The sequence below is a fragment of the Pagrus pagrus genome, assembly GCF_965226575.1.
Source record: "Pagrus pagrus genome assembly, chromosome: 20".
NCBI classification, from domain to species: domain Eukaryota; kingdom Metazoa; phylum Chordata; class Actinopteri; order Spariformes; family Sparidae; genus Pagrus; species Pagrus pagrus.
This window is the reverse complement of record NC_140207.1, coordinates 20,215,094-20,240,669: the sequence shown is the minus strand read 5'-3', so window position 1 is coordinate 20,240,669 and position 25,576 is coordinate 20,215,094. Positions and strand designations below refer to the sequence as shown.

Genomic DNA, 25,576 nt, shown 5'->3' with positions numbered 1-25,576 from the left:
GCTGCACAATGAACGGTGAAAACATGAATGACTTTTCGGCGCTGTGCATTAGATAATATATTGTATTAATACCTTCTTTGTTGTGTTCTTCTTTTGTTTTTCCCTGCTTCCTGCTACGGATTTATGTGATAGATAACTTCCACGTCAATGCCCGGTGGAGGGACTGTGGTGCATGCGCAGAACACTGAGGCCAGTTCAGGTCCAACTGCGGCTTATACATGAAAAAGTAAATAGACTTCCAGCCACTTTATCTGGGTGTGTTAGTCCGTCTTTGAGAAACTCAATTTAGTGCGATTTCAGTCGGAAACAACAGTCCGACTCTTTCTAACATTATGTAAACGTACTGAGTGTGAGAAAACATCTCCACAATCCAAACCTGTCAGTCTAAAGTGTGAAACCTATACCAACTTGTTCTGGCTTTCTGAAAGAAAAGCTGGGTCAACCACACGATGTTAAGTTTCCACCTTTGGCTAGTTGGCAGTGGGTCTCTACATGGCAAGCTTGATTTGAACGCTACATTCCAAAGTGCATAGTTTCTTCTAGATGTCTCCTTGAAAATTAAAAGCATATATCACTTATTTCACCCACACTAACTACAATTTAATGTAAGTAGAAAATTGTGGAAGTCAAATCTGACTTAAGGTGAGAAATGATTGTTTGACCTTTTTTTTTTATTTTTACAAAATCATGATCTTAAGTGTGTCAATGCACTTTGTAGGAAACAGGGTTGCCATTTGGTAGCCATTTTCTGCTCAGTGACCTGCTCCTTAGCTTCACACCTTACTGTTCATCCACACCTGCAAACTGCGTTCTTCCTGGGCAACCTGCAGCTGCTGCTCCACTTCCAACTCCTCTCCTTCCCCCACTTTCTCCTGAGAGACCACCCCCGCACTGTACCATATATACTCCATTAGCCAATTAATGGCCCAGCATGTTAACACTGAGGAAAGTGCTGCACACGCTAAACACATTATTACTGTACAGCCCCAATTACCAGCCCTTCTCCTCTCTTCTCCTCTTACCAGATAGTACGTCTGAGAAGAGAGGACACTGTAGTTTTTAATGCAACAAGCCCGGAGAGGTTTTATTTAAAAAAAGGGGACAGTTGAGCTGTAGTGCTTCACCGCAGCCACATTGTGGATTTTAATTGTAATGCTAATTACACTGCTGACAGAAAAGAAGATAATTCCAGTGTAACATCAGTCATTGATCGGTTTCTATTGTGTCTCTATGTTATCTGTGTTTTACTCCGTGTTCTTAGAAGTACAATTGACCTCATATGTAGCTTTAATGGTTACTTACTTGTTTTTCATAACAGTGCAGTGGAAAGGCATTTCCTCCTGGCTAACAGACAGTCTAGACAGTCTAATGCTGAGGCTTTCAGGGCAGTTAAAGTTCAACCCCTAATCCGCTGACTGACCATGTCTTTACGAAGAATATGTGTCAGCCATATGACATTATTTTCCATTAACGTTTCTCCCTTTCAACTTTTTCTGTTCTCCCTGTTGTTGTTTTTCTTCTCTTTAGTCGTCACTAAATTGAGTCTGAAAACCATGTCAACAGAAAACAGAATTTTTAATTAAACTGTGGCTCAATCTTCATTTCAGCCCATAAATGTGAAAGCAAATGACTCACGTCAAGAACTATTTCTACATTACACTAACACATTAAATGGGCACACTGCCTTTGTTTTTTCTATCCAGTTGTATTATAACGAAGAAAAAATTACAGCATGGAAAATCAACTCATTATGTTTCTAGCATACGACAATGTCAGTAAAAATAAAGTTATGTCTTTGTTAATTACTTTACTTTCATCGAATAATGTATTTTTTCCAGCTATGTTTAGTTTTCATATCGCAAATTAAGTGTCAGAGTAGACCGTTACCGTCATTTCTACAGACTTTTAGATTGAAAGGCCTGGTGTGAGCTGGTAGCAGCATGTCAGCTCACCTCACGTCCTTCCTCTCCACAAATGAATAAGTCAAACTATTCATCCAACAGGGTTGTTTTTTGGGACCAACAAAGCCAGCAGACTCCTTCTCCATATGTTTGTCAATGTGTAATATACCCATGGGAGGACTGGGGGGGGGGGGGGGGGGAGAAGTGGAAGGCAGGTTTTGTCTGTACTCGCAGACACTCATTTTGAAGTCAACACACTTAGAAGCTTGAAAGCCTGCCTCTTCAATATGCATTGTTACCGTGGTGGATGAAACAGAATGTATTTGCTCTCTTACTTTTCTCATCCAGCTGCCTTGAATAGATTTTTTTCTTTTTAATAACTCCTCACCAAACATGTTCTATTGTTCTGAAGTGCAGATGGAGGGCAGAATGTGTCTGAATCTAATCAAAGTGCCGTAAATGACTCCGCGTGCAGCTGTCTGTGCCGAATCGTAAAGCCTCCGATAGCCCATCTTTTGTGTTGACACTTGGCCCATAACAGCATAATGCAATCACAGAGATAATTGTCCAAGTTTCGCGGTGTTAATTCACAGTGTAACAATCACATTAACTTGCTGTAGGTATCAATATAATTACAAATGTAATCACTTTTCCCAATCAGCCAGTCGGAGCTTCCTTTGAACTCGCTATGCAAATGAGACTCAAATAGGAAACTGAAATAACGAGATGGTTTGATAAAGTGGAATGATAACGTTGTGTCCACAATCACTGTGATGAAAAAACAGAAAAGGATCTGCCTTACAACAAATTGTTTTATTTATTTATTTTTGTATCAGTGCCGCTGAGGGTTTGTACCCTGAACATGGTATAAGAGAAGAATGTCTCTTGTGTCAAATGAAACATGCCAAATCCAGGTTTGCTGAAAGTGAATTTTGCTGACTGACCCACTCCAGAAACACCGGCCAGGTTTTGTTTGTCTAGAGTCAGCAGGAAGTCTAACAACAAACGAGAGGAAGCAGGCCACTGTCGAGGAAAAAAAAAAAAAGCAGTGATGTGCTCTGCTGTGGTCTGGGGAGCGGGAACAAGTAGAGTGGCAGTGGAGTGCTGGCCGCTGATTAGAAGCCAACCAGAGCCGAGCAGATAAGAGAGAATGGACATCATAATCAGCTACCACAGAGAAAGAAAAAGAGAAAGGAGTTCAGTTCAGGCAGAAAATGAAAAAGCAACATTGTCAGGTTGCCTTTGTGTGCTCCCCGCTTTGGCTGGGAAAATATAGGTTAGGGCTAGCATGTGCAGAGATAAGTGAGAGACTGATAGAAGCTCCACCAACACCACCCGCCATGTGTTTCTTTCTTTCTCCCCCATGGCCTTGCATGAATGAGGGCCACAGCCGCAGACACGGCTGCTCTCCAACCCACCCGAGGTCCAATCAGGGGGCTTGTTGTATCTACAGTTGTCTCAACGTGAGCCAATAAGATAGGGGTGTCTTGGGTGCTGTCCACAGGCATAAAGAAATCAGAGTAATGGCCGCCCCTGATGGGCTGAACAAAGATTTAGATCAGCCTAACTGCGGGTTCTAATGCTGCCTTGATGAGACATGAAACAGTCAATCACAGGAGCCGTACAAAATGAGCCAAATTCTAGCAGCACAAATGCTGCTGATAACCACTCTTCATCAAGTGGATGCACTGCACTGTGCTCAAGAAATGAAATCAAACTTTTATGTACTTTTTTCTCCATCATCTTCAGTCCATAAGCTGGCTGACAAGATATCAACGGAGAATAATTTTCAATCTAAATAAACGAGCTGTGTCTGCAAGGATCGCAGGCCAAACCATAAATTGCATGGATCAAACCAAGGTCAGAGTTTTAAATATATAGCCGTAGCTTCCTTATTGCAGAGTAAAAAGGGCAGGTTTTATGAATTAATCCATCTCACCTCTTCGCTGACTCCTATTTTGAATCACTAAAAGCCCCTGTCAAAACCGTCTGCTTGAATTAATGATCGCTAATGTCAGCCGAGCCGGGAGTTTGGCTGCGGCCCATCCCGGGTCGTGCTGACACACAGCGCCGGCTGATGATCGCCGGCTTCGGAAACCTGCTACGGTTTCGATCCATAATTTTATAAAACGCACTCTTAAATGGTCCTGTCTCCGTGGCGGCGATGTAATCAATCAGAGCGTGTGCCTTAAGCAGAGAGGTACGACAATCAAATACAGTAGCGCAACCAAAAAATACAAGAAGTAATGGATTTCTGAGCTGTCGTCCTGCTGAACCCTAATGCTTTGAATATCGACTTGTCTTCATGGCAGGTTGGTTTATTATTACCCACCACAATTTCCCTCAGGATTCCCTTTCTATTAACTGAGGGACAATCCCAGCCTGGCTGAGTGATGGGATTTGGGAACAGGTAAAAAAAGGAAGGAATAACGTTGCCCTCTTGCACAGGGAACTGAGACCGGAGCTCACACATGCAGAACGGACACAAACAAGACAGGGAATGAGAACGTGCTGCAAGAAAACGAAGCACACAAAGAAGCAGGGCGATGGCGGGGAAAGAAAAGAAGTAGGAACAGGACTTAAACACTTTGTATGTGTGTGCGGGGAGGGAAGGGTTGTGAGGGCATGTACTGTACATATCTCATGCCCACTGCATGCCTGTGTTGATTCTACTGCTTAGCGTGACAGTCAGTTGGGAGCTTCTCAAAGGGGGACAGATCCGGATGGAGAGCCAGGCCCACCGGTCTCCAGGGTGAACTGAGGGAAATGTGTTGGGCCCTTGTCCAGAGGGGGTTTACATCCTCAGTGCAGAGGGCCTTCACTGCAAGTCGTAGTTGGATACCAAAAAAGAAACATGCTACAGTGTTTTGAGCAAGGCCTCCAGATGTTCCATTCAGCAAGGAAGAGGGCCTTTGTGAGCTTTTTTTGTTTTATGCGCACACTTGTTTGTGGTACCATGCATTTTCGACAGCCATCCATCCTTCTTTCCCTTCGCCGTCAGAGGGAGCGGTATCAAGCCCTATTGTTTCTATTCAATTAGCTGTCATTACCAACAGCAGTTTGATTACCGAGTTCATTTGGTTGGTGGAGAACAATGGAGGCAGCAAGCTGTCTTTTCATTCACCCTGCCACCAATATTGTCTTCCCTGTTGGAGAGAATTAAATGGGGCTTGCCTGTGAGGGATGAGGCGCGCACGGCAAAACCGATGCCTTGCCTTATTCTTCTGGACGTCCTAATGTCCACAAACACCAGAGGACATGGAGCCAAGAGGGGAGGATAAAGAGGAACAGCGTATTCTTGAGCGATTAACAACCCGGGCGAGCAGCAGGAGAAGACAAATGCAGAGTTACATCGATTTCACTATTATAATGAGCACCATTCAATCATGTCAAATCCACAGGGGCCTACGAGCACCATTAGGAGGTCAGCGCCTCTGAATGGCACAGGCAACAACAATCCATAAATGATCTTTTTAATGTACTGATATAAAAGAAAGGGACATTTCACAAATTGACATCTGAGTGCTTTCCCAGAATTTCCCAACCTTGCTCCACCATTTTGCTAATTAGGTTGTTTGCTAATTTTCCGGTCAGTAGTGTTTTTTTTTTTCCCTTTGTTCGCCTGGGACTTAATTGTTTAGGCTTTTAGCGAGCCAATGCTCTGTCTGAGCACTCACCTCTCTTGTTCCAGCCTCATCCGCAGGGTTTCCTCTTCAGACGCCTGCATGTCCTCAGCTTTAGATTTACTGGAGCCCTTCCTCTCCATCCTGTCTCCTGGCCGCTCATCCCTCCGGTGTTTTCCGAACCTGAGCAAAAGTGAAGGGAAGAGACGATTTAATTGCAACACAGGCTTAATATTTTCCAAGCCGATATGGACTTTTTTTTTCTGCAGCAGCATGTCTCTGCCTTTGTTCCGAAAATTCAGGTGAAATACTCAGAAGGAAATTAAAGTGTCAAACTGTCAAAATCTTCAGGTCGGGTTTGTACTGGGGAGACAGCGCAGGAGGCCTCTCCCCAGGTACTCATTCGTTATTGAAAGAATAACTTGGCAATTTTCATATAAATGCAATCAAAATGCATCAAACCATATCAAAAGATAACTCGACATAGTGAATTCCCTCCTTGCAAAGTCTCCATCCAGGACAGCAGAGAAGATTTAGCGTGCAGTGTTAGTAGTGAGCCTGAAAAGTAGAAAAATGGCAACACTCTCTCGTTTTAAAAGAGAATGAGCTCCAGTTTTCTCCCTGAGCTGTAGAGATTACTTAGAGTGATGGGAGCGGTGACAGGGAGTGATGGGAGCGCATGATTTAGTTTGGAGTGAGGATTGAGCAAACTACCTGCAACCAGGCGAAATGTAAGTGGAGGAAACGGATGAGCTCGCTGGCATCGTTTGTGACTTTTTAGTTAGCGTCACAAACCTTTACATTTTAATGATGGGAGTGATACAACGGCGGCAGTAAATCCATTACAGCTTTACAGCGAGGTGAGAACGAGCCGGGCCGATGATCATAAATTCCTCTAGTCGGCCCGAGCTCGGTGCTGGGCAAATAAATGACTGGAGACTCTTGCTGACTGAGGGGTGTGAGGAAATGATGAGGAATGGAAAATAGAAAACAGGCATGCAGTTGACGGGGAGTACAGTAAATTTACAGGGCTGCATACTCACAAACACAATATATGGACAACTCTATTATCTGACTCCCCTGGCTGAGACTTTATTACTCACAACAGTGCACATGTGGATAACACTAAGATCAGATGCACGAGAACAGAATTTATCTCTGGTCAGACAGAACAGGAAAGGCAATATCATTAAAAAGTATGATGTCATTTCCTGCTGTTCCAAAACGGTGCCAGCTGTGGAGGAAGTGCAAAAATGGCAGGATACAGAAAAAGGAAATATTACAGACAGATATGCAGGAAGTACATGATGGTCTTCTTGCACATGCAGATAAAGGCACATCTGTACACCATATACAGCAGATACAGTGAAATCAAATGGGAGTCAGAGCTAAATATTCCATATGCTCAAATATTCTCAATATAATAAATCTCAGAGTAAGGATGGTGCAAAATGTCTGTAACAAATCTCTAACTGACAGGTCTGAAAAGAGCCCTGATGGAAGGAGAAGAAGACTGCTTTGTTGAAGGATATGTGGTGACCTGGAGGCGAATCATGCCAAGGCTATACAAAAATTAAAGGACCAGTGTGTAGGATTTAGTGGTATCTAGTGGTGTCATTGCAGATTGCACCCAGATGACCATCCCTCGTTTAACCCTGACCAATAGTAGTTGCAAAATAATAATAAATAATAATAATAAAAGCAAAATACTTGAAAACGTGAAAGGCCCTCTTTGTTTGGTTTGTCTGTAAAAACATGACAGTGCAACATGATGGACCCACTGTAGATATAAAAGGCTCATTCAAGTTACTCAAGGTAACACAAAAACAACAACCATTTGTTTCAGATGATTATAAACGAATGAAAACATAATAATTGTATTATAAAAATACAATTATTATATCCTGGAAATGTGAAGGGCTAACATAAGACAGGGACAGATATCTGGGTAAAATAATCTTTGAGGAGCTGAACAAAGTGAACCACATCACGTGAATTGAACTGCTGAACAGGAAACCTAAAAGTTTGAATGTTCAATTATGAGAAATGAGACTGTCTACACACTTCTGACAACCCTATTGTAATCATTCGTTGTCATTGCAGACTGCTGTCATACGTCACTGATTTTAAATGTGAAAACTGCAAAAACCTTTAAATGACTGTCAGGTTGGTGGAAACCAGGCCACTTACATAAACATATTTGAAGATTGTAAAAACAAGCCGATAACAGAAATTTTATGGGGCATGTGGCCGCAAGTGAGAAGAAATTCAATAAATCACATAATAGAATCACAGAAAATAACTGGATTTTTATTGACTGTTTATATTACATAACGTGACTCAATGTTCTTGCATTGTTCACAAAGACATTGATTAATTCGATGTTTCACATGAGCTTTTTTGAGCAGTCCCATTCAATCTCAGACAGCGGAACAGGAGAAAGCATTGAGCTCTGCAGTCTCCCAGACTCACTGTGCTTCACTCCCAGTTTATTTTTACCTTCCTCATAGCAGAGCTTTTTTATTTGACAGTTTGCAAACTTTCTGTGAAAGCTGAAAAAAATTACATCAGACAAGGTTGACTTTGGGCTTGTGGAAGTGAATATATTCATGAAATGGGAGACTGTTTCCCCTCACGAATGTTTATTATTATATTTTACATTAAAAAGCAGCCAGTGCCTTTGTGCAAATGGCTTCTCTTTGGTAGTGGCTGCTTTGGAATTATAATCTTTGAAATGTGCCGTGGCCTGGTAGGAGGTCTTGGTTTGTGGTTGTACAAAGAGCCCGGGCGAGGCCAAGGGAGCGATATCTGGGTTCTTTTGTAGCACAGATAGCATACATTACCTGATTAATTAATCAACAAATGGCTCTAGTAAGGCATAAAACTCTCGGCTGGGGCTGGGAATGCTAATAATAGTGAGCCTGCTATCTATCACCAGGGCAGGTGACAGCTTCCCTCGCCTCACTTCAAGGACTTTCATTAACTTCCCGAGGAAAATTCACCTTCCTCTTTTTCTCTTACATTTTTTTTTTCTCAGTCTCTTCTTACTCTGACCCCCTCTCTAATAAAAAAAATAAATAAGAAACATAAAATAAAATAACTTTGGAGGAGACAAACTTCTGCCTTCAACTTTTGTTTTTGTTTTTCTGGATCAACATCAATACAGAGAGGGATTTGTCATCATGAAACATATCAGACTGAGCAGGACCCTGAGCATGCAGTAGCTCCTGTATGAAAGGCTATTCCCCCATCGTTGGTGGCCTAAGAAGGAGGGCCGACATCAAAGCGGAGGCGGAGGAAAGAACCGATATTACCAGAGCTATTAGAAGGCTATTGGGACACTTGCTGGTTCAGTGACAACCCGGCTCTGCCCTTCATTTGAACAGCCGGGTCTGTGCCAGTGGGGACCGCAGTGGAACACAGGATTAGCCATCAAACCTCCACTGACACACAAACCCCCATGTTATATTTCTGCACGTAACATTTTCTCAGCAGGGAAATACAGAAATGTTTTGTACCAGTGTACATATAAAAACTGCAAACTGTATTGACTTTTAATACATGTCTCTGGAAGATAAGTGTCTCATTTGTGAAACATAGTGAATCCAATAAAAAGGGTAATGATTTGGAGTTAATCAGTGTCAGGAGGGAAGAAGAAACTTCAGCCTTTTCTGTAAAACTCTTGAGCCAGTATTGGCACCTTGGCATTAATCTGGGCTGGCATCAGGACAGCTGTATTGAGACTGAGGTTGATGAGGCTTAATAATAAGATATTGATTGGCACCTGAAACTCGGGTAGACTGAAAATGAACACTTTACCTTGCAGTTTGGGAAAGAGAACTCTTTAGGGCCCAAACAGAATAATCTTTACTCAGACCTCCTATTTATTGATTTTGCCCCCCTCCCCCAAAAAATAAACAAAAAAACCCCACAAAAAATGTAAGCGGTCTTTTGAATTAAGATGATTTTGTTAAATAGCTATTTAAAATGACTGTCAAGGTCACCATTTGAGCAATAGCTGAGCCTCAAACCTCCATTAAAGCCAGGTAAACAATGATATGCCATTTACTTCCTCATAAAGCTCTGATCCTATTTTTCTGCTTCAGTCCACTAGACCGAAGCTCTGTTTAATGATCCGTTCCTAAGCGTCTATCTCTATGTGGCACATAATAGTGATGAATACACAAATGCAGAGGTTCAATCAAAAGACAAAGAACAGAACAATGGTGAAGAGAGATATACATCGCAAAACTCCATGGGTATAGGGAATATTTATGACCTTTAGGGCCCTGAAAACACCAAGCTGACATAATTTGTGGCCCTGGTTTTTGTGGTGCCACACTGTTGGCACTAGTTGGCCCATGTTGGCAGCTTTTTGGCGGAGCTGGTTGGTGTAAGAAATCATTGGCTCACAATCACATTCTGATTGGCTGTTCAGCTAAGCACAAGAATAGAAATGGAAAAAGACAGGGAAAGACCCATGAGCCTGTCACTGTGGTATTCATGATCTCTGGAACAAAAGACCAAGGGCCGACAACACCACCGGACATATTCTCAATTAGAAGTGGCTATATTAGATTGAGTGGTGTGAAAATGAAAGAAAAACGCTGCTTTATCATGACAACGGTTTGTATGTCCACACTCCCGACTCATCAAATACAACAGCTTGGTCAGTGGCCTTAAGCTTCAAAATATGACGCTCAACCTATCCCTTTAACGTCAGTTTTTCACAGGAAGGGATCCTTGGTCAAGTTAGCAACAATATGTAATTTGCAACATCCGGTTAGATTTTCAAAGTAAAGATTGCTGATAAACAATTTTAGGTTCGGTTAGGTTTAGGAAAAGATCACACTTCTGGTTATAACAACTACTTTCACTCTCATAACTTAACGGTAACAGAAGTGACGTACATCATCACGTAATGTAAGTGACATAAGTACATTATTAATGTCATGTTAGTTATGTTAAAAACAAATCACTCTTGATTCTTGGTCCATGACAACTTCTTCTAGTCTCATATAGCCACTTGTTAGCAAACACAGTTTTAAAGACACGTAAGCGCTTTATAATTAAATTATGGAATATTTAATTATTTAATGATGATTTTATGTCGTAGAACAAAACGTGTAAACATCTAAAGCCTGTGGTAGCTCCAGACCTTATTTCAAGCATTTAACCAAAAAACAATTTAAAAAACTCGTAGACTTTGAGATGAGAGAACCAGATGTTCATAAATGCTAACTGTTTCCCTGGTTTTGGGACTACAAACTACAACACTCAATAGTCTTTGTGATGTGTTCAAATGCAGCCCTTGGCTGAGACACAGGCGACATGAGGCGGTCCTCATCGCTACTTCTTTGATGTCGGTGTGGTGTGTCTGCACCCTGAGGTTGCTTTCGAAGCTTGAGCCGCCCTGTCCTATTCATCAATTGTTTGGTCACACTCATATTTGATTCGCCATCAAACCTCATTTGAGGAGTATGTAATCTAACATGTGTCAGTCATATATGCAGTATGCTTTAATAATGTTATGATGGCCACTGATGCAGTGCAACATTGATCAAAGTGTCCTGAATTTGACATCTGCTGACAGCATCTCATAAAACAAAATGTTTTCAAATGCTGTTGCACATTAGGCATATGCTGTATGTGGCTGCTTTTCGTAGAAGTCAGTAAATAGGTACTCCATTCAATATGATACATCCTCATATATCATAGAAAACAGAAGGGTTTATACCACTAGCAGTAGATGCCTCATACATCATCCTCATCGATTTACAGGGTAATAATACTTCAAGGCTGCAGCACAACAGAGGAGGAAAAAGTCAAAGGCAGAATTTCCAAAGAGGGAGAAAAAAGTAAATTATGCAAAGCCTCAAAGCCAGTTTGATTGTTACAATCATTTAATCTGGGGAGTAGATTTGACAGAAGCTAATCTGTTTTGACATCTTCTGTGGGGAATTTGTGGTTTTGCTCACAGGAAGTTCCGACTTACAGTAGGGAGAGAGCCGCTTATTTATTCTCCTAAAATTTGTGGGTTTTGAAAGTGAATGCAGGGATGTGATGGACTACCTGGTTTACCCTCACATGACGCCCTCATCATATGAGGTGTTAAATCTTTTTGGCATCATTCAAACCTGCAAATGGAACAGGTGAGCCAGAAAGAAAAAGTGACTGCATCTATCAATTTGAGTAAGTGATGAGAAGATAATTTCAAGGGCAGACAGAGAGAATCATTATGGTTTCTGCTCGGCCAACCTGAAAGTTAATCCAGATCTCCCGGGGCGAAGTCCCCCACAGACGTCTGATGTGGTGTCTGAGCCCCCATCCCCCGAAACTGCATTTGTCGCAGTCAGGAAGAAAATAAATAACTATGCCTCCACCCACTGCGTTTCATGTTGATAATCTATAAAGCACCATAAAAAATACAGTTTTTTTTTCTCCGAGAAAAATCAAGAGACGTTATTATCATTTTATTGATGGCAGAAAGTACACAGCAGAAAGTTAAGACTGCCACACATACACACAAACCAGCACACGCACACACCACTTTTTCTTCCTCTCTTCTCCCTGTCCAATGCAAGGGCATGTCAATATGAAACAGTGCATGATTTCTACACTGTACTGCACCTAGGGCAACATCCTGACAGTGGCATGTAATTTTAATAGAGCCTCGTTAGGAAGGCGAGGCTGTCCAATTTGTCTGTCCTCTTCGGTAGCTAAATGTTGGTGCAGTTGTGGCAAGTAAACGCTCTCTACCTGGGGTGAGCCTTGTAAAAAAAATCCAAAAGACAGTCAGAAAAAGAGAAAGAGAGAGTTTTTTTTTTTTTGTTCTTCCCTGGGATTTGCACACTATCATTAACAGACATTAAAGGGGCATCCGTTCTCACTGAGTGGCCTCAGCGTAATGTCGCCACTGCTGGTTTCCAGGGACACCAACCCTAGAGAGGTATGGGAGGATGTTCTCCGGTCGTTCCTCTATCCTCCAGCCGATAATCTCCCTCCCGGCGGAACTCATTATCCGCAACCTGTAATGTCAGTCAGCGCTTTCCCTGCTCAGCCTTTTAAACCAGAATCTAACATCTGATGCATCCTCAGAGCAGCATCTTTTTAAGGAGTTTAAGGAGAAAGACTGCAACCTCAGATTCCTGAGTGAATGTGAGAGATAAGGCAGCACCTCTGTGAGTTCACACCATCTTGGGGGTCGTGATGTGGCATGTGCATTTAAAATAACACAACCGTTAATGCAGCTTCACATTCCCCTGCCTTTAACGGAGAGTCTGCCCCTTCCAGGTCACAGCAAGATATGACATCTCGGCGCTTTCACCTCATTGGGCAGGGGCTTGCACACACAGACACAATTGATTTTCTCCTGAAGAAAAAGTGCGAATGGGGGCTGCTGTTGATTGGCTGCAGCTCTGGAGGAGATCTAAGCCTAATTCTTTCAGCGACGGTGTGAAAACAGTGGGGAGAGGGTACAGGAGGGAGGGAGGGTGGGAGTCGAAATGGTTCATGCCGGGTGAGAAAGCGGCGTGTCCCGCACCACGGAGGCATGACATGCATTTATTCATGACATCAGGCCGAGCACCAGTAGGGGGACAGCACCATGGGCAGAACGGAGAAACGATTCTTGCCAGAAACTTGTACGCCTCTTAGGTCTCCCAGCTGAGCAGACAGAAGACACCGTCACATAGGAGGACACTCAGTTGCAGTGACGCTCTACGTGGTCTTTCACCACAACAAAATAATGAAAAAGAAAAACAATTTACAGGTGTATGAATTGTATGCCATCTCAGATCATTGTATTTAAATCACAGTCTTTTTCGCAACCAATATCACTGTCCCCACCTGTTTACCATAAAGGGGTTATTGTATGGAAATGACGATTTTCTGGCAATACATGTGCATGGAAATTGATGCTATACCGTCCTTTCGGAGAATTGTTTTCAGCCTTACATTTATCTAGTTTCTCGCCGTGTCAGTCAGTATTTCCTGTTATTTCTACAACTCTCTGTCAGTCCGGTACTCTTCCGTCTGTTTGTTCCTCTCTTCACACTTCTCTTTCAGAATTGATCATTCTAGTCATTTTTCTTTTCTTTCAAGCATTTTATTTTCCCTTATCAAACTCTGTATGTGTATCTAAAGGCCTGATCAACATCTACATTCGACCGCTAGTCTAGCTGTTAGGAGATGTAGATAGCAAAAGAAAACAGAGCGTTGTCAGAGCTTCTCATTCCAGCCCTAACGAAGAGGAGGAGTAAGACAAGAAAAATGAACACGTGAAGAATGGTCAGTCACAGTGAGCTACGGGGCTATGATTCGGCCATTTCATGCAAATGTATGTGTGTGTGTGTGTGTGTGTGTGTGGAGGAGGGCATGGTAGACTTTCAAAATTCCAGCAACATAGTTAATCTGCTCTTCTCGAGAAATGTTCTTTGTAGCCACAGAGACCAGACTGAACACAGACACAGCTGCAGCACAGTGAATGGCCGAAGATGTTCTCTGCTTTTAAACTAACAACTATCAGTATCAAAGCAGCTGTTGAACTGAATAAGTGTGGATGTGTATGGGGTGTGGGTGGTGGGTGGTGTGGGGTTGGGCTGGGGGTCTGAATGTCTATCGACAACCAAAAGTTTTTGCATGTGTGGGTTTGTGTGTTTGCAAGATAAGAAAAAAAAACAAAAAAAAACAGCATTCGTCTTTTTGCTCAGTGTGCCAATTATTCATACTTAAGCAATATTTAAGGCACACACAAGCGTCTGTGCTGGTGTGTGTTTTATCTGTATGTGCGTGCCTGTATATCAAGGGACAGCTTGGCTTTTCCATATTTCAAACAGCCTGTGCAATACAAAGGACGAGGCTCAGCCCAACATGATTGCCTTTAATGTTTCACATAAATCACTGAGTTGTGTGTGTACGTCTGCATGTGTGAGTGTGTGCGTGTGAGGAGGGGAGGGCTGTTTCTGCACACGCTCAGAGGAACATTTCAAATCCCTGACACCCCTGATTAAAGCCTCTCATTACAACACAAATAAACAGTCCAAACGCATTCAGACATCCATTTGTTAAAGTGTATGAGCGCAGTGAAGAGGGAGTTTCTGAAGGACAATTTACATAGAAACACTTGAGCAACTCAGAGCGAAGTTCAGGTTAAGCTGAAGGTGCGTGTGTGTGTGTGTGTGTGTGTGTGTGTGTGTGTGCGTGTGCATTCTGATTAGGAAAAGCCGTGTTGTGTTGCTGCTGACTTTTTTTAACAACTCATAATCGTCCTGCACACTTTGTTTCTCCCACTTTATACACAAACAATTGATCAGTTTCCCAATGCCAATGCTAGCCACAACCCATGCATAAGCAGACAATCACACACATATACACAACCACACTCATGTTTTGGCAATGCTTAGCCAACCCAGCCCACACGCTCACACGTGTAGAAGATGATGAGTGAGGATGGCTTCTCAGTGAAGAGCTACAGTAGGTGGCTCAGGCTGTGACCTAGATACAGTATGGCACACTGCATTCCTAATGGGCCATTTTGATCGCTGCCACTCTCTGTATCTTCAGCTAGGCTGCTGCTGCTGCATGCCTCAAACACAAAAACTCAGCATTCAGCAAACACAGCATCCCGAGTCTGCTCAACTCTTTTAATGATGGCAACCGCAAGCGTGGATGTGGAAGCACCACAGCGGGGGAAAAAAAAGACAACCTGAATTTTGGAGTAGCTTTACAAAACACCACTCGTGTGCTTTGGTGATGTATTTACAGCAGCTTTCACCTAGCACAACTTAATCCCTTTTGGATGTGTACTAGATGAGAGGAAATAGTGTATGATAATTGTCATGATACAAGAGTACCTCATAAATTTAGTTTGTTTGCCAGGCCTCTTTTCCTGTCTTCTCTGTTTTGATTATCTTGGCTTCTCACAATTATTTCCAAACTAATTTACATGCTGATGAGCCTGGAGACAGATGTGTATTGCCACACTCAAATGCCTGATTTCCAAGATGCTCATCTAAAGGACAGGCGAGGGGAGAAGTAAGGCAGGTTTTCTGGCTCGTAAACGTCAGACTTTGAAATACAGGCCTGGACACGCACTAGCACAAGCATTGTATTTGAGTCCATTGGAGAAAGGAGACAGCGGAATCACTGATCCGTGATATACACCCCTCCCAGCATTCAGAGGGAGACGGGAGAGGTCTTTCTGTCAATGCCACAATGAATCTCCAGGGCATGCTGGGAAGGAGGGGGGATACAGGAGGATATATGGAAAGAAAGGGGGAGGGAGTGACAGTAATTGTAAGTAAAGTGAGGATGAGAGAGGGGGAATCTCCGGGATGGTGACTGTACATCACAAGCATGGTTGGGTTGAATAAATAACCCTGGACACTCCTCCTCTGTCCACTGACCTTCTGCAGTTGGATCAAACTCCTGGTTCTCCAAAGCAAAATACATTTAAAAACTACAAAAATTGGAACCATAAGTTTGTAAAATTAAACATGCAGCATGGAGAGTTTTTCAAGTCAAGAAATCTTTTAAAAACCTCAGCAAAAATGCTACAAACTAATGCGACAGTAACATGAATGAGATCATTTTTAGCCTCTTAGCACCTCCATATCACATTTTGAGGTGTGGGTTATCTGCCCTACTGATTTACAGCAAAACAAAACTTGTTTTATAGAGAGACAAAGGTAAAGGCAAACAGAAAACGTTTTGATCAATTAGGAAATATCCTCCGGGGAACAGTTGGTTTTATAGGAATGCAGTATAACAATATCACTTGTAAGAGATAAAGACTACAAATCAACAATGGATTTTACTATGGTTAAGTTATAAACCAACCTTATCACCAATCAAGGATGTCAATCGTGGGCGTTTCATTCAAACTCAATCTTTGGGTGGGGTAACGGTGCGTGTATTTGTTCGCCTGTTGCTATAACTCTCGGGTAAAAGACATATGCTATGTCAGAGGTAAGTCAGCAAATGAGACATAAAAAAATAAAAGTTTCATACATTACTGTGTTCAAGAACATTTCTGCCTGAGTCATCTGCAATGGTTGTTCTTTTTAATAACAAAGACAATATCTCCAATGATCCCAAGCTACTTCAGGAAATCATCAAACTGCATTTGATTTTTTTTTGTTTTCATTGTTGTTTATTGAGACTCCTAGTGGCAGAAAATGCATACTGTGAGTTTAAAAGTAAGGATTTTATTCATGGTGAATCAAAAGGAAAACATTCATTACAGGTACTAAGTGTTGGGATACCTGTATAAAAGTCTATTGTTTAACACCACCATCTTATCACCCAAAGCTCCACACCTTACATTAAATTAGAAGGTCCAGAAGTGTTTAAATACCTTGCTGGTTATACAATTGTGGATACACAATTAACTCATAAAGGGCTGAAGCAGACTTGATATGCATCTGCAACTGGAACATCAAGCTTTGAGCTTTACCTGCTGACTCGTCAGTCCGTCATCACACACTCAGCTCGCGCGTCTTGGTACGGCAGTGAGAGCCCAATTAAGATTCCTTCATGACAAACATGGAGAGGAATGAAATCCATATCTTGCCGTGAAACGAAATCTCCATTTCTCTGACACTCTCACCAAAGACAGAGAAAAACATCAGAGTGGGAGCGAACGAGCAAGCAAGAGAGAGAGAGAGAGAGAGAGGCGGAAAAAAATAGACAGTTTCACTTTACATGCCAAACACATGTCGAGACGCTGACAGAACAAGAGGAATACGGTTCCTGGCTTTAATTGGTTGCCTTTGATGGAAATCAGAAGTGTAATTCAACATCGATTGATATTACCTTTTGTAATTCAAAAGCAATTTCCCTGCCTTTTTGTCTTCCCTGCCTTTACGATGGTTGTTTCTCTCCCACTACACATCTTCTCGTTCACATGTTAGGGTGTGTGCACACATCAGCAGGTGGGAACTCACTAGATGGGAAAGGTCATTTCAGCCAACGGCCTCTATTTCATTACATGCTAAGCCTGGTGGATGGCTGAGCAGACTAGCAATGAGTCCTACTGTAGCAAGCTGCTCGCTTCATTTGCATAGCACATAGGGGGAAATAAATAGCTTCTCCCATGTGCATTTCTCACCTCTGTCTCTGTAATATCAAGCATGCTTTGCATCTCTAATTCACATTATATTTTTTTTTCCATCCTTAGACCAAAACATACATTTCATATGGTTTATTAGGGGTGGCATGAGCGATCCATTTGTACTATTTAGAAAAACAAAATGGCATTGTGCCGTTCTCAGATCCTTGAACGCGTTGTTAATGTTTTCTCATTATTTTCAAATCCGCACGTCCTCTGAGAGTCGACTCGCATCGGAACAGCCTTTCTCTGATTGATCAAAGCGATCTGGGCCAAAGCGAAGAAATAACATCAAAGTGGAATCAAAGTGTCTCAAAGTGTGAAAAACAAATATCAAACAGAGAGGGAGGAAGTTAAGAAACATCGGGCGGTTTCTGTTTGGAACATCAAGGTTGATGAAAGGAGAGATGGAGGGGGGTGAGAGGTGGTGTAAAGTAGGGAGGACAGCTGAGGAAAAATGAGACGGGGGAAACATTTTCAAAGAGATAAAGGAAGGAAGAGAAGAGAAGAGAAGAGAAGAGGAGAGAAGAGAAGAGAAGAGAAGAGAAGAGAAGAGAAGAGAAGAGAAGAGGAGAAGAGAAGAGAAGAGAAGAGAAGAGAAGAGAAAAGAAGAGAAGAGAAGAGAAGAGAAGAGAAGAGAAGAGAAGAGAAGAGAAGACGTCTTGGGTTTCGGTAGGTCTGGGTGTGATTCCACTGGGGTTGGATCGTTAGTAGTCACAGGCCTGGTAGAGTATGCAGGGCTGCACTGCTACACTTAATTTCAGCTCTTTAATAAAACACTTTATGAATTCAGTCATGTTTGCAGCCCTCTGCCTGAGACCCAGTGTGAGAGACATCGGTGGATCTCATTTCAGGCCGACAAGATTTCAGATTCAATTAACTCCATCGTGCAACACCACCTCTACACACACACACACACACACACACACACACACACACACACACTTCTCCCCATGCTTCAAGGTCTATCTCGGAGCACTGCGTGATCATTCTAAACCTAATTACTTCAGGGCTGTCTGATGGAGGCCCAGTGCTGCCCAATTACATTTGCATCGAGTGGCCAAAAGCAGAGGAAGTGCTGCCGGACAGCTAGACCAGCCCCCCTCCCCCCCCACAGTCCGGATCCCCACGCCTTAAACAACCATCTCTCACTCTTGCACGAAGGCGAAAGTTGCAGGCCGTCCTCCCCTCCCCCCCCTTAATCCTATCCCTCCGCCTCTCCCTATGTCTAACTGCTTCACCCTGCCACAAATTTACAGTGACATCCAATTTTTTGACACCAGACACAAAGCTACGCTTGCCTTAACCTGGCGTACAGAGGAGTTTGTTGTTTTACTGTTTTCATCTCCCGTCGCTGCACTCTGTCACAGTGGCACTAATCTTCTCAGTGGGGGACTGTGTTGTTTGTTGTTTGGCCCCTGCTGGGCATCTTTGGTACATGATTGGCAAGAGAGCAATGGGATGTCACACTCAGAAGACATTTTTTTGTGGGAGAGTTTGGAGTTCAGCCTGCAAAACTGACCTCTTTAAAGTCCTGGGATCTTGCGCCGGCTTTGAAAAAACGCAGGGGAGAGTTCTTCTGAAAAGATGTATTTCCCAAGAAGTTGAAATAGCTGACCCTCTCTGTGTGGTGCCCTCGGTGACATATTTCTTTTAGCTGTGCAGGCATTTGAAGGTGATATTGAGGTATGACTTTGCACTTGGCAAATCTGCCAAAAGCTGTCGAAGTCCAGTACTAAGTTGCTTCTGAAATATTTATCGATGACAGAATAAATCTGTGGCTCACTTTGCTTTAGCATGCTTCACAGGGAGGTCAATGTCACAGTCAGCTGACAGGGAGTCATTTTGTTGTTCACAGACACTTCAAAGGAGTGAATCCTTTCCCACTTGGAGACTAAAAAAAAAAAAAAAGGAACTTCCACAATCATTGACCACCCTGCTGAGCGGATGTTCTTTCTGACACCACCATCTATGGCGTGTTTTCATGTAATTATCCTTTCCTGCATTACTCATATTCTCCACGTCGCTCCGGCTGCCAGTCATTCTCACGTACAAGTTCTGGCGTGACGCTGTGCCCTGTACTTGCCTTTACTACCTCAGCATAGATATTATGATGGGTGAGGCAGAGCAAAAGAAGAACAATTATCGTTTTCTCTCAGATTACATTGAGCAGATGTCAGGGCCCACATGTGGAGGCGGCTAATTGCTGTCTCCAAATCAACTGTGGCATAATACTACAAGCATATGTGAGCATTTGTGTGTATGCTGGGGAAGGTGGAGGGGACGAGAGGTGCGTCATACAGAACAAGTTTGTGTGTTGATCCATCAGGCACGCTCTCAGCCGTGTGCGCGTATAAAAGCCAGGCTAATGCGTGTATCATGTTGGTGTGCTAATGATCAAACTGGCTTACCCGCCATCAGCTGCTCACACCCACACGAGCAGAAACAATCGTATGAAACGAAGGCACGGAGCAACGCAGGAACACGCTAACTACCCACTCCCGTGCTGCACATAAGGCAATCATGCTTTCGTGGCATGGTATCCATATTCTAGGCATAGTCACGCATGCATGCAAACACACACTCACGCAAACCCCCACACACACCAGAATTCACAGTGTGCTTCCACACTGCCTAAGAATAATAAAGATTGACGGATAGAAGCATCCCTCCACTTTCACTGCTTCCCTTTCCACTCCACACCCGTCTCTCGTGCATCTCTCCCTGTAGCCGTGAGTGGGGCTGCATCTGAAGGGAGGAGGAGGAAGGCGATGACGTCCCTGGGGTGATGGAGGATGGAAGGGTGAGGGGATGGGGTGTGCACGGCTGTCACACTGAGCTTCAGTGTCGACGGATGGCTCGGCATGCCACTTATCAGATTGGTGGTGGTGGGGGGGGGAGTGTGGGGGATGGGGGTGAGGGCAAGTGTGCATGTGGGTGAGGAAGCACCAGGGAGAAAGGGTGATGGTGGTGCCAGAGCCCATTAACACAGTCTTTTCATCTATACACACACACAGAAGCAAACATGCATTACACATGCACGCACATGCAAATTTACACACGCCTTGAAACCACTCTCTCTCTCTCTCTCTCTCTCTCTCACACACACACACACACACACACACACACACACACACACACACAGAAAATGTACAAAAATTGCCAGAGATCCTCAATCCTCCCTCCAGGCAGACAGCAGCACGATGCCGTGACTGCCGCTGTGAAAAGCTCCCTTCTTCTCTCATTCCCCATCTCCCTTTCCTTTTCATCCTCCTTTCTCACTCTCCCTTGGTGCCCCAGTTCACTCCAGTGCACACGCTCCCTCTCTCCTTCCACCCTCACCCAATCCAGCCCCCAACCCCCACCTCTCTGGCCCCATTCTCCCCCGTCACAACCCCGCCTTCGTTTTTTCCACCCTTCTCTTGCTTCATGCTACTGTACTCAGTAGGTTGCATTTCTGTCGTTCTTGTCAAAAACACATTTATGCACACACACACACACACACACACTAGAAAAATGCCAATCTAAGAGCCACTGAAATATGAATTTTCATTTGGTTCAACAATTGAACACTCAACCCTATAATAAATTACTCAGGATGGTTATTTTTTTTTTTTTTGTTGGTATGTGTGCACACACAAAGACACATTACGGGATGGAGATGGGGATGGAGGAGGTCAGTCAGTCACAGAGCAGATAAACAACACCTCATTAGGCATGTTGAAGGGGGTCTTGCAGGCCCGGCCAAGACATCGTTGTCTGCTAGCATGCTAACAGAGCCCTGGGCAAAGCTTCCAACATCCAAACAGACCCGATAGGATCAGAAAGTAATGATCACATGTTATCTACTTGAAATGACATGAATAATCACATATAATGGTTTCGTGGATAATGCATCATCCTCGGCTCCCCTACATCCCACTGGATGCAGACATGGACACAGTGATAGATGCATGCAACAGACATCCTTGAAATAACAATGATGTCGAGCTGCCTGGGGCTGGTTTTTATCCTTTGCATGCATGCACATTGTTATCCATTCACAGGATGATAAGCTATTCATTACTGGATGGTACAGGACTGTATACCAGGCAGTCTGCCATCCTATAGGCAGTACAGTATGAAACCAGAGAGGCAGGGATGCCGCGGCTCTGCACTGCAGCTTCTTTGCTTTGGGCTTTAGGCAGTCAATTTTCTTTCCATCACGGACTCGCACACTTACAGTCATTCTTGCACTCACAGTATTTATCTCACAGTCTTTCCCTCTATCCTCCCTCTCTGCCTGTATTAGACCATCCTCCTCTCCCCTGGCTCTGATGTTAATGCACTCCCAATCAGGCTGTCCATTAAGCAAGATGTGCACTACACGTTCATCAGGCCGTCCAAAGGCCTGCATGCAAATGAGCTCAAATTGCAGTGCAGTGCAAACTCCTTGAAATCTCCTTAGAGGGAGAACGTGAGTGTAAGACATGTGTGAGAAATGCAGGGAAAAGTGAGCGCCTGCCTGTCCACTTTATGCTAATGAGAGCAACGGAGACAAGCATTACAAAGGATTAACCCAATCAGGATGCCTTTTTGATGTTTTGATGCAATGGTGAGACACATGTGAAATTTGCTCAAGCAAATTCTATCTGTGATTCGTAAGCCTGAGAGTGTTGCGCTACTGTCAGCCTCACCTTTTGTCATGCACAGTAAAACTTCCCTGTTCTGAAATCACTGTCAAAACTTTTGCGAGAATTGCTACAAGTGAGACACACAACAGATCTTTCTTCCCCCTCGTCTCCCTTTTTGACCGCTAGGCATTTCATATCACTGTGATTTGTTCTTTAAAACAACCAAAAAATGTTTGTTATTGTATCCAGTGGGACACATTTATTTTCACCTCAGTTCCTTGCCATCTCTGACGTTATAAGCCTTTTAGGTGGATTGTGAGAGGACTGGGAGGGAACAGAGAGGGACAGCGTAGACGTGTGGGTGTGAGAGCTGTCATCATATTAAGTAGAGGATTGTTTGAGGTATCAACACAGAGTAGGAGTAGCAGAATGAAGTAAAGACAAAGCCTGAGAGCCAGAGAGACACACTGGTTTAGGGGGCTGCCTCTTTGCATTCAGGAGGCACAGGGCCTGGCGTTAAATACATGGAGGTCGAGGGTGGGGGGTGTCAGCGAGGCCTACCGTGTGCCAACTCTTAAGTGGTGGTGGCACTCAAAGATAATGAAGAATGATGATGAGGCCGAGGAGGGCACGCCGAGGGCTCACATGCACAGCTAAAATTACCCGGCAGCCACCTCTTGGGCTGAGCACACATCCGCTCAAAAAGGTTTGCCAACGGCGCTGATTGCATGTCACAGAGTGTCAAACCCAAATTTCCACTTTCATTTACTAATCCAGCTCACTTCTCTGTGTGCACTCCTGTCAACATGTGCGCCTCTCCACATATGTGCTCACGCCTGGTGTGTGACAGAATGTGAGCCTGTGCGAGTCATTATGCGTTTGCTCGACAGGACGCGAAGACAGTTGAATTAAAAAACAGAACAAATCACGAGAGTGAAAATAATGGAAGATAAGCGAGCTCCCCGCATTCCTCCGTCATGACCTCGAAACACACTTGTCGTCTTTATTGTTCATTACCGAGCCGTGCACCGCGATACGCTAACTAATCCCATTAAACTAATCCACATGAAAACAACTTCAGCACGATAACGGCCCGCACCGCCTCCACCGTTAATTTATGCCATATTCAAATGTGCATGGAATTGAAATAATTAATGTGACTCCCCCACTAATTTTCCTTGTGGCAGAGATACTGAATGGATACCCGCAGGATGTTTATTTTCATCCACTGTCTCTTTGCACATTTCTTACACGATTGTCCCAGTGTACACAATTGTATGGTCTAAAGTTACTACACTCAGGGTAAGGAAACTTTGCCTATTATACCTCAGAGGCAGTGAAATTAGTTCACAGGCTAGACGACAAACCTAACACCCATAAAATGTGCCAGCAGAGGTGTCTGGTTCGAATTTGCCAGCCTCCTGCAACTTCCTGTGGAAAATGAGGTGATATCACAATGTAGAAGACCTACAGCAGGTGAGATGACTGCTGAATTAAATCAGCGACATTAAATATTTTGCTTGTGAATATGAATATCTGAAGGATGTTCGGAGCAGGATCATGCCACCTCTCATTGTCTCCCAAGGTTGTCTGTATCGAAAATCTTGTAACCACGTGACGAGACAGTGACTGAGAACACCAGCCACAGGCAACAATTCCAACCTGCACACGATTTTATCATCTCCAAAGGTCTTCCAACCCCAAAACCCAAATCACAGCTACAACATTAGCAGCCGTATTGGCCCTGAACATTGTCTGCTAGTTAACAAATGCGGAGCGTGTTTGGATAGGAGGAGCACGCACATGGGATTATGAATAAAACATGTTGCCCTTATTAAAAATAATCTGGCTCAAAAGTGCCAGAGGCCCTTGAGGTCGATAACTCCCCCTCCCCTCCATCCACACCCTCCAACTCACAGGGTTCAAGGAGAGGGGTCCCTGATTAGCACTGGCAACATCCAGAGAATGCATTCATATTCTGTATGATCCAGTGGTGAACGTGTTGAGTGGAATTAAATAAAGCAGATAGCGATTGGTGCTTAAGGCAAAATGGGGGGAGGTTGTTTAGGATTTGGAGCTGAGCTCCGTCTCATTCCTACCTGAACATCTCGCCCAGGCCCTTCAGCACACCTTTCTTGGCTTTGTTCTTGTCCTTGTCTTTATCCCTGTCTTTATCCCTTTCAGGTTTCTTTTCGTTCCCTCCAATCTTGTCCCGATCTTTCTGTCTGTCATCTTTGGAGAGGCTGCCGTTCAGCCCCAGGCCCACAATGAGGTCTCCACTGGTGGACATCGACTCCCGACCTGATCTGGAACTTCCTTCTGTGTCCTCATCCACTGGAGAGAAGAAATTAGAGCAAAAGAGAGAGTATTAAATATAGATGTGGAGAGAGGAAGAGATTAGCACATTCACACAAACACGAGGATAGAAAAAATAAAAATAAAATGGAAGTCAGAAAAAAGGCAGAGAAAAACTTTAACTTCCACTTGACTCCCTGCGGATCACACAAAGTTGCAGTACAAAGCCTCACTTCTTTCTTGTGGAAACATCAGATAAACCATTAAAAGAAAAGCAGGGTCCCATAAGGTACGACAGCTTTGAACAAAACACACTGAATTCATCCGCCTCATTAGAGCAGAATATATTTACATTGTACACCCTTTGAGAATAGTATTCTGTTGAACATATTTTCACTTAGCTGAAAGCCTGAAGTTATTTCAAATGTGTACATTTTACACAGCTCACAGGAGAACCATTGTTTTTTTTCACCCTTTTCTCCGACTTTCTGTATAAAAATGATGTTACCAAAAAGTGGAAGCTGTAAAGAAAGTCATACGAATTTAATGCTTAATTTAAGTCTGAACTAATTTCAACCCAGACCTCAAATTGAAACCAAACTCCTTAGGTGATGTAGGGTTGATTAAATTCAAAGTTTCCATCACATCTAATCAGAAATGATATGCAAAATGTAATTAATCTGTCAGTAATTATACATTTAAATAATCTTGGAAAAGCCTCACAGGGATCTTAATTGCAAATGCGGCACACTTCGCAATCGGCATTGCTCCTGTCTATGTTCTATCTCTGGCTCGGAGGCGTGAGGTAGATGTCCTTCAGATTACAACTTATTACAGTCTTGCGTGTCGTCCTTTAAGTTCTGCCTTTGATGGAGGAGAGAAAAGCGCTTATCGTGAAGAAAGAAGAGGGAGGGGAGACCATGATGGATTTGTGGCGTACGGGACGAGACAGACTAAGGAAGGGTGGAGCGGCTGGATTCACATTTCAAGGAACTGCAGGGTTTGTTTTTTCTTGTGAGCTGTGGAGCTATCATT

At 43.4% G+C, this 25,576-nt stretch overlaps 1 protein-coding gene across 1 annotated transcript in view; it reads right to left on the bottom strand.

Moving 5' to 3' along the window:
• Window positions 1-25,576, bottom strand: part of LOC311249272 (partitioning defective 3 homolog) — a 350,671-nt gene that overhangs the window by 83,514 nt on the left and 241,581 nt on the right. The window contains exons 20-21 of the mRNA XM_084340181.1: window positions 24,346-24,580; window positions 5,579-5,707 (exon numbers count right to left, since the gene is read on the bottom strand). Coding sequence (XP_084196307.1) covers window positions 5,579-5,707; window positions 24,346-24,580 — 364 coding nt within the window. The remainder of the gene's footprint in view (window positions 1-5,578; window positions 5,708-24,345; window positions 24,581-25,576) is intronic.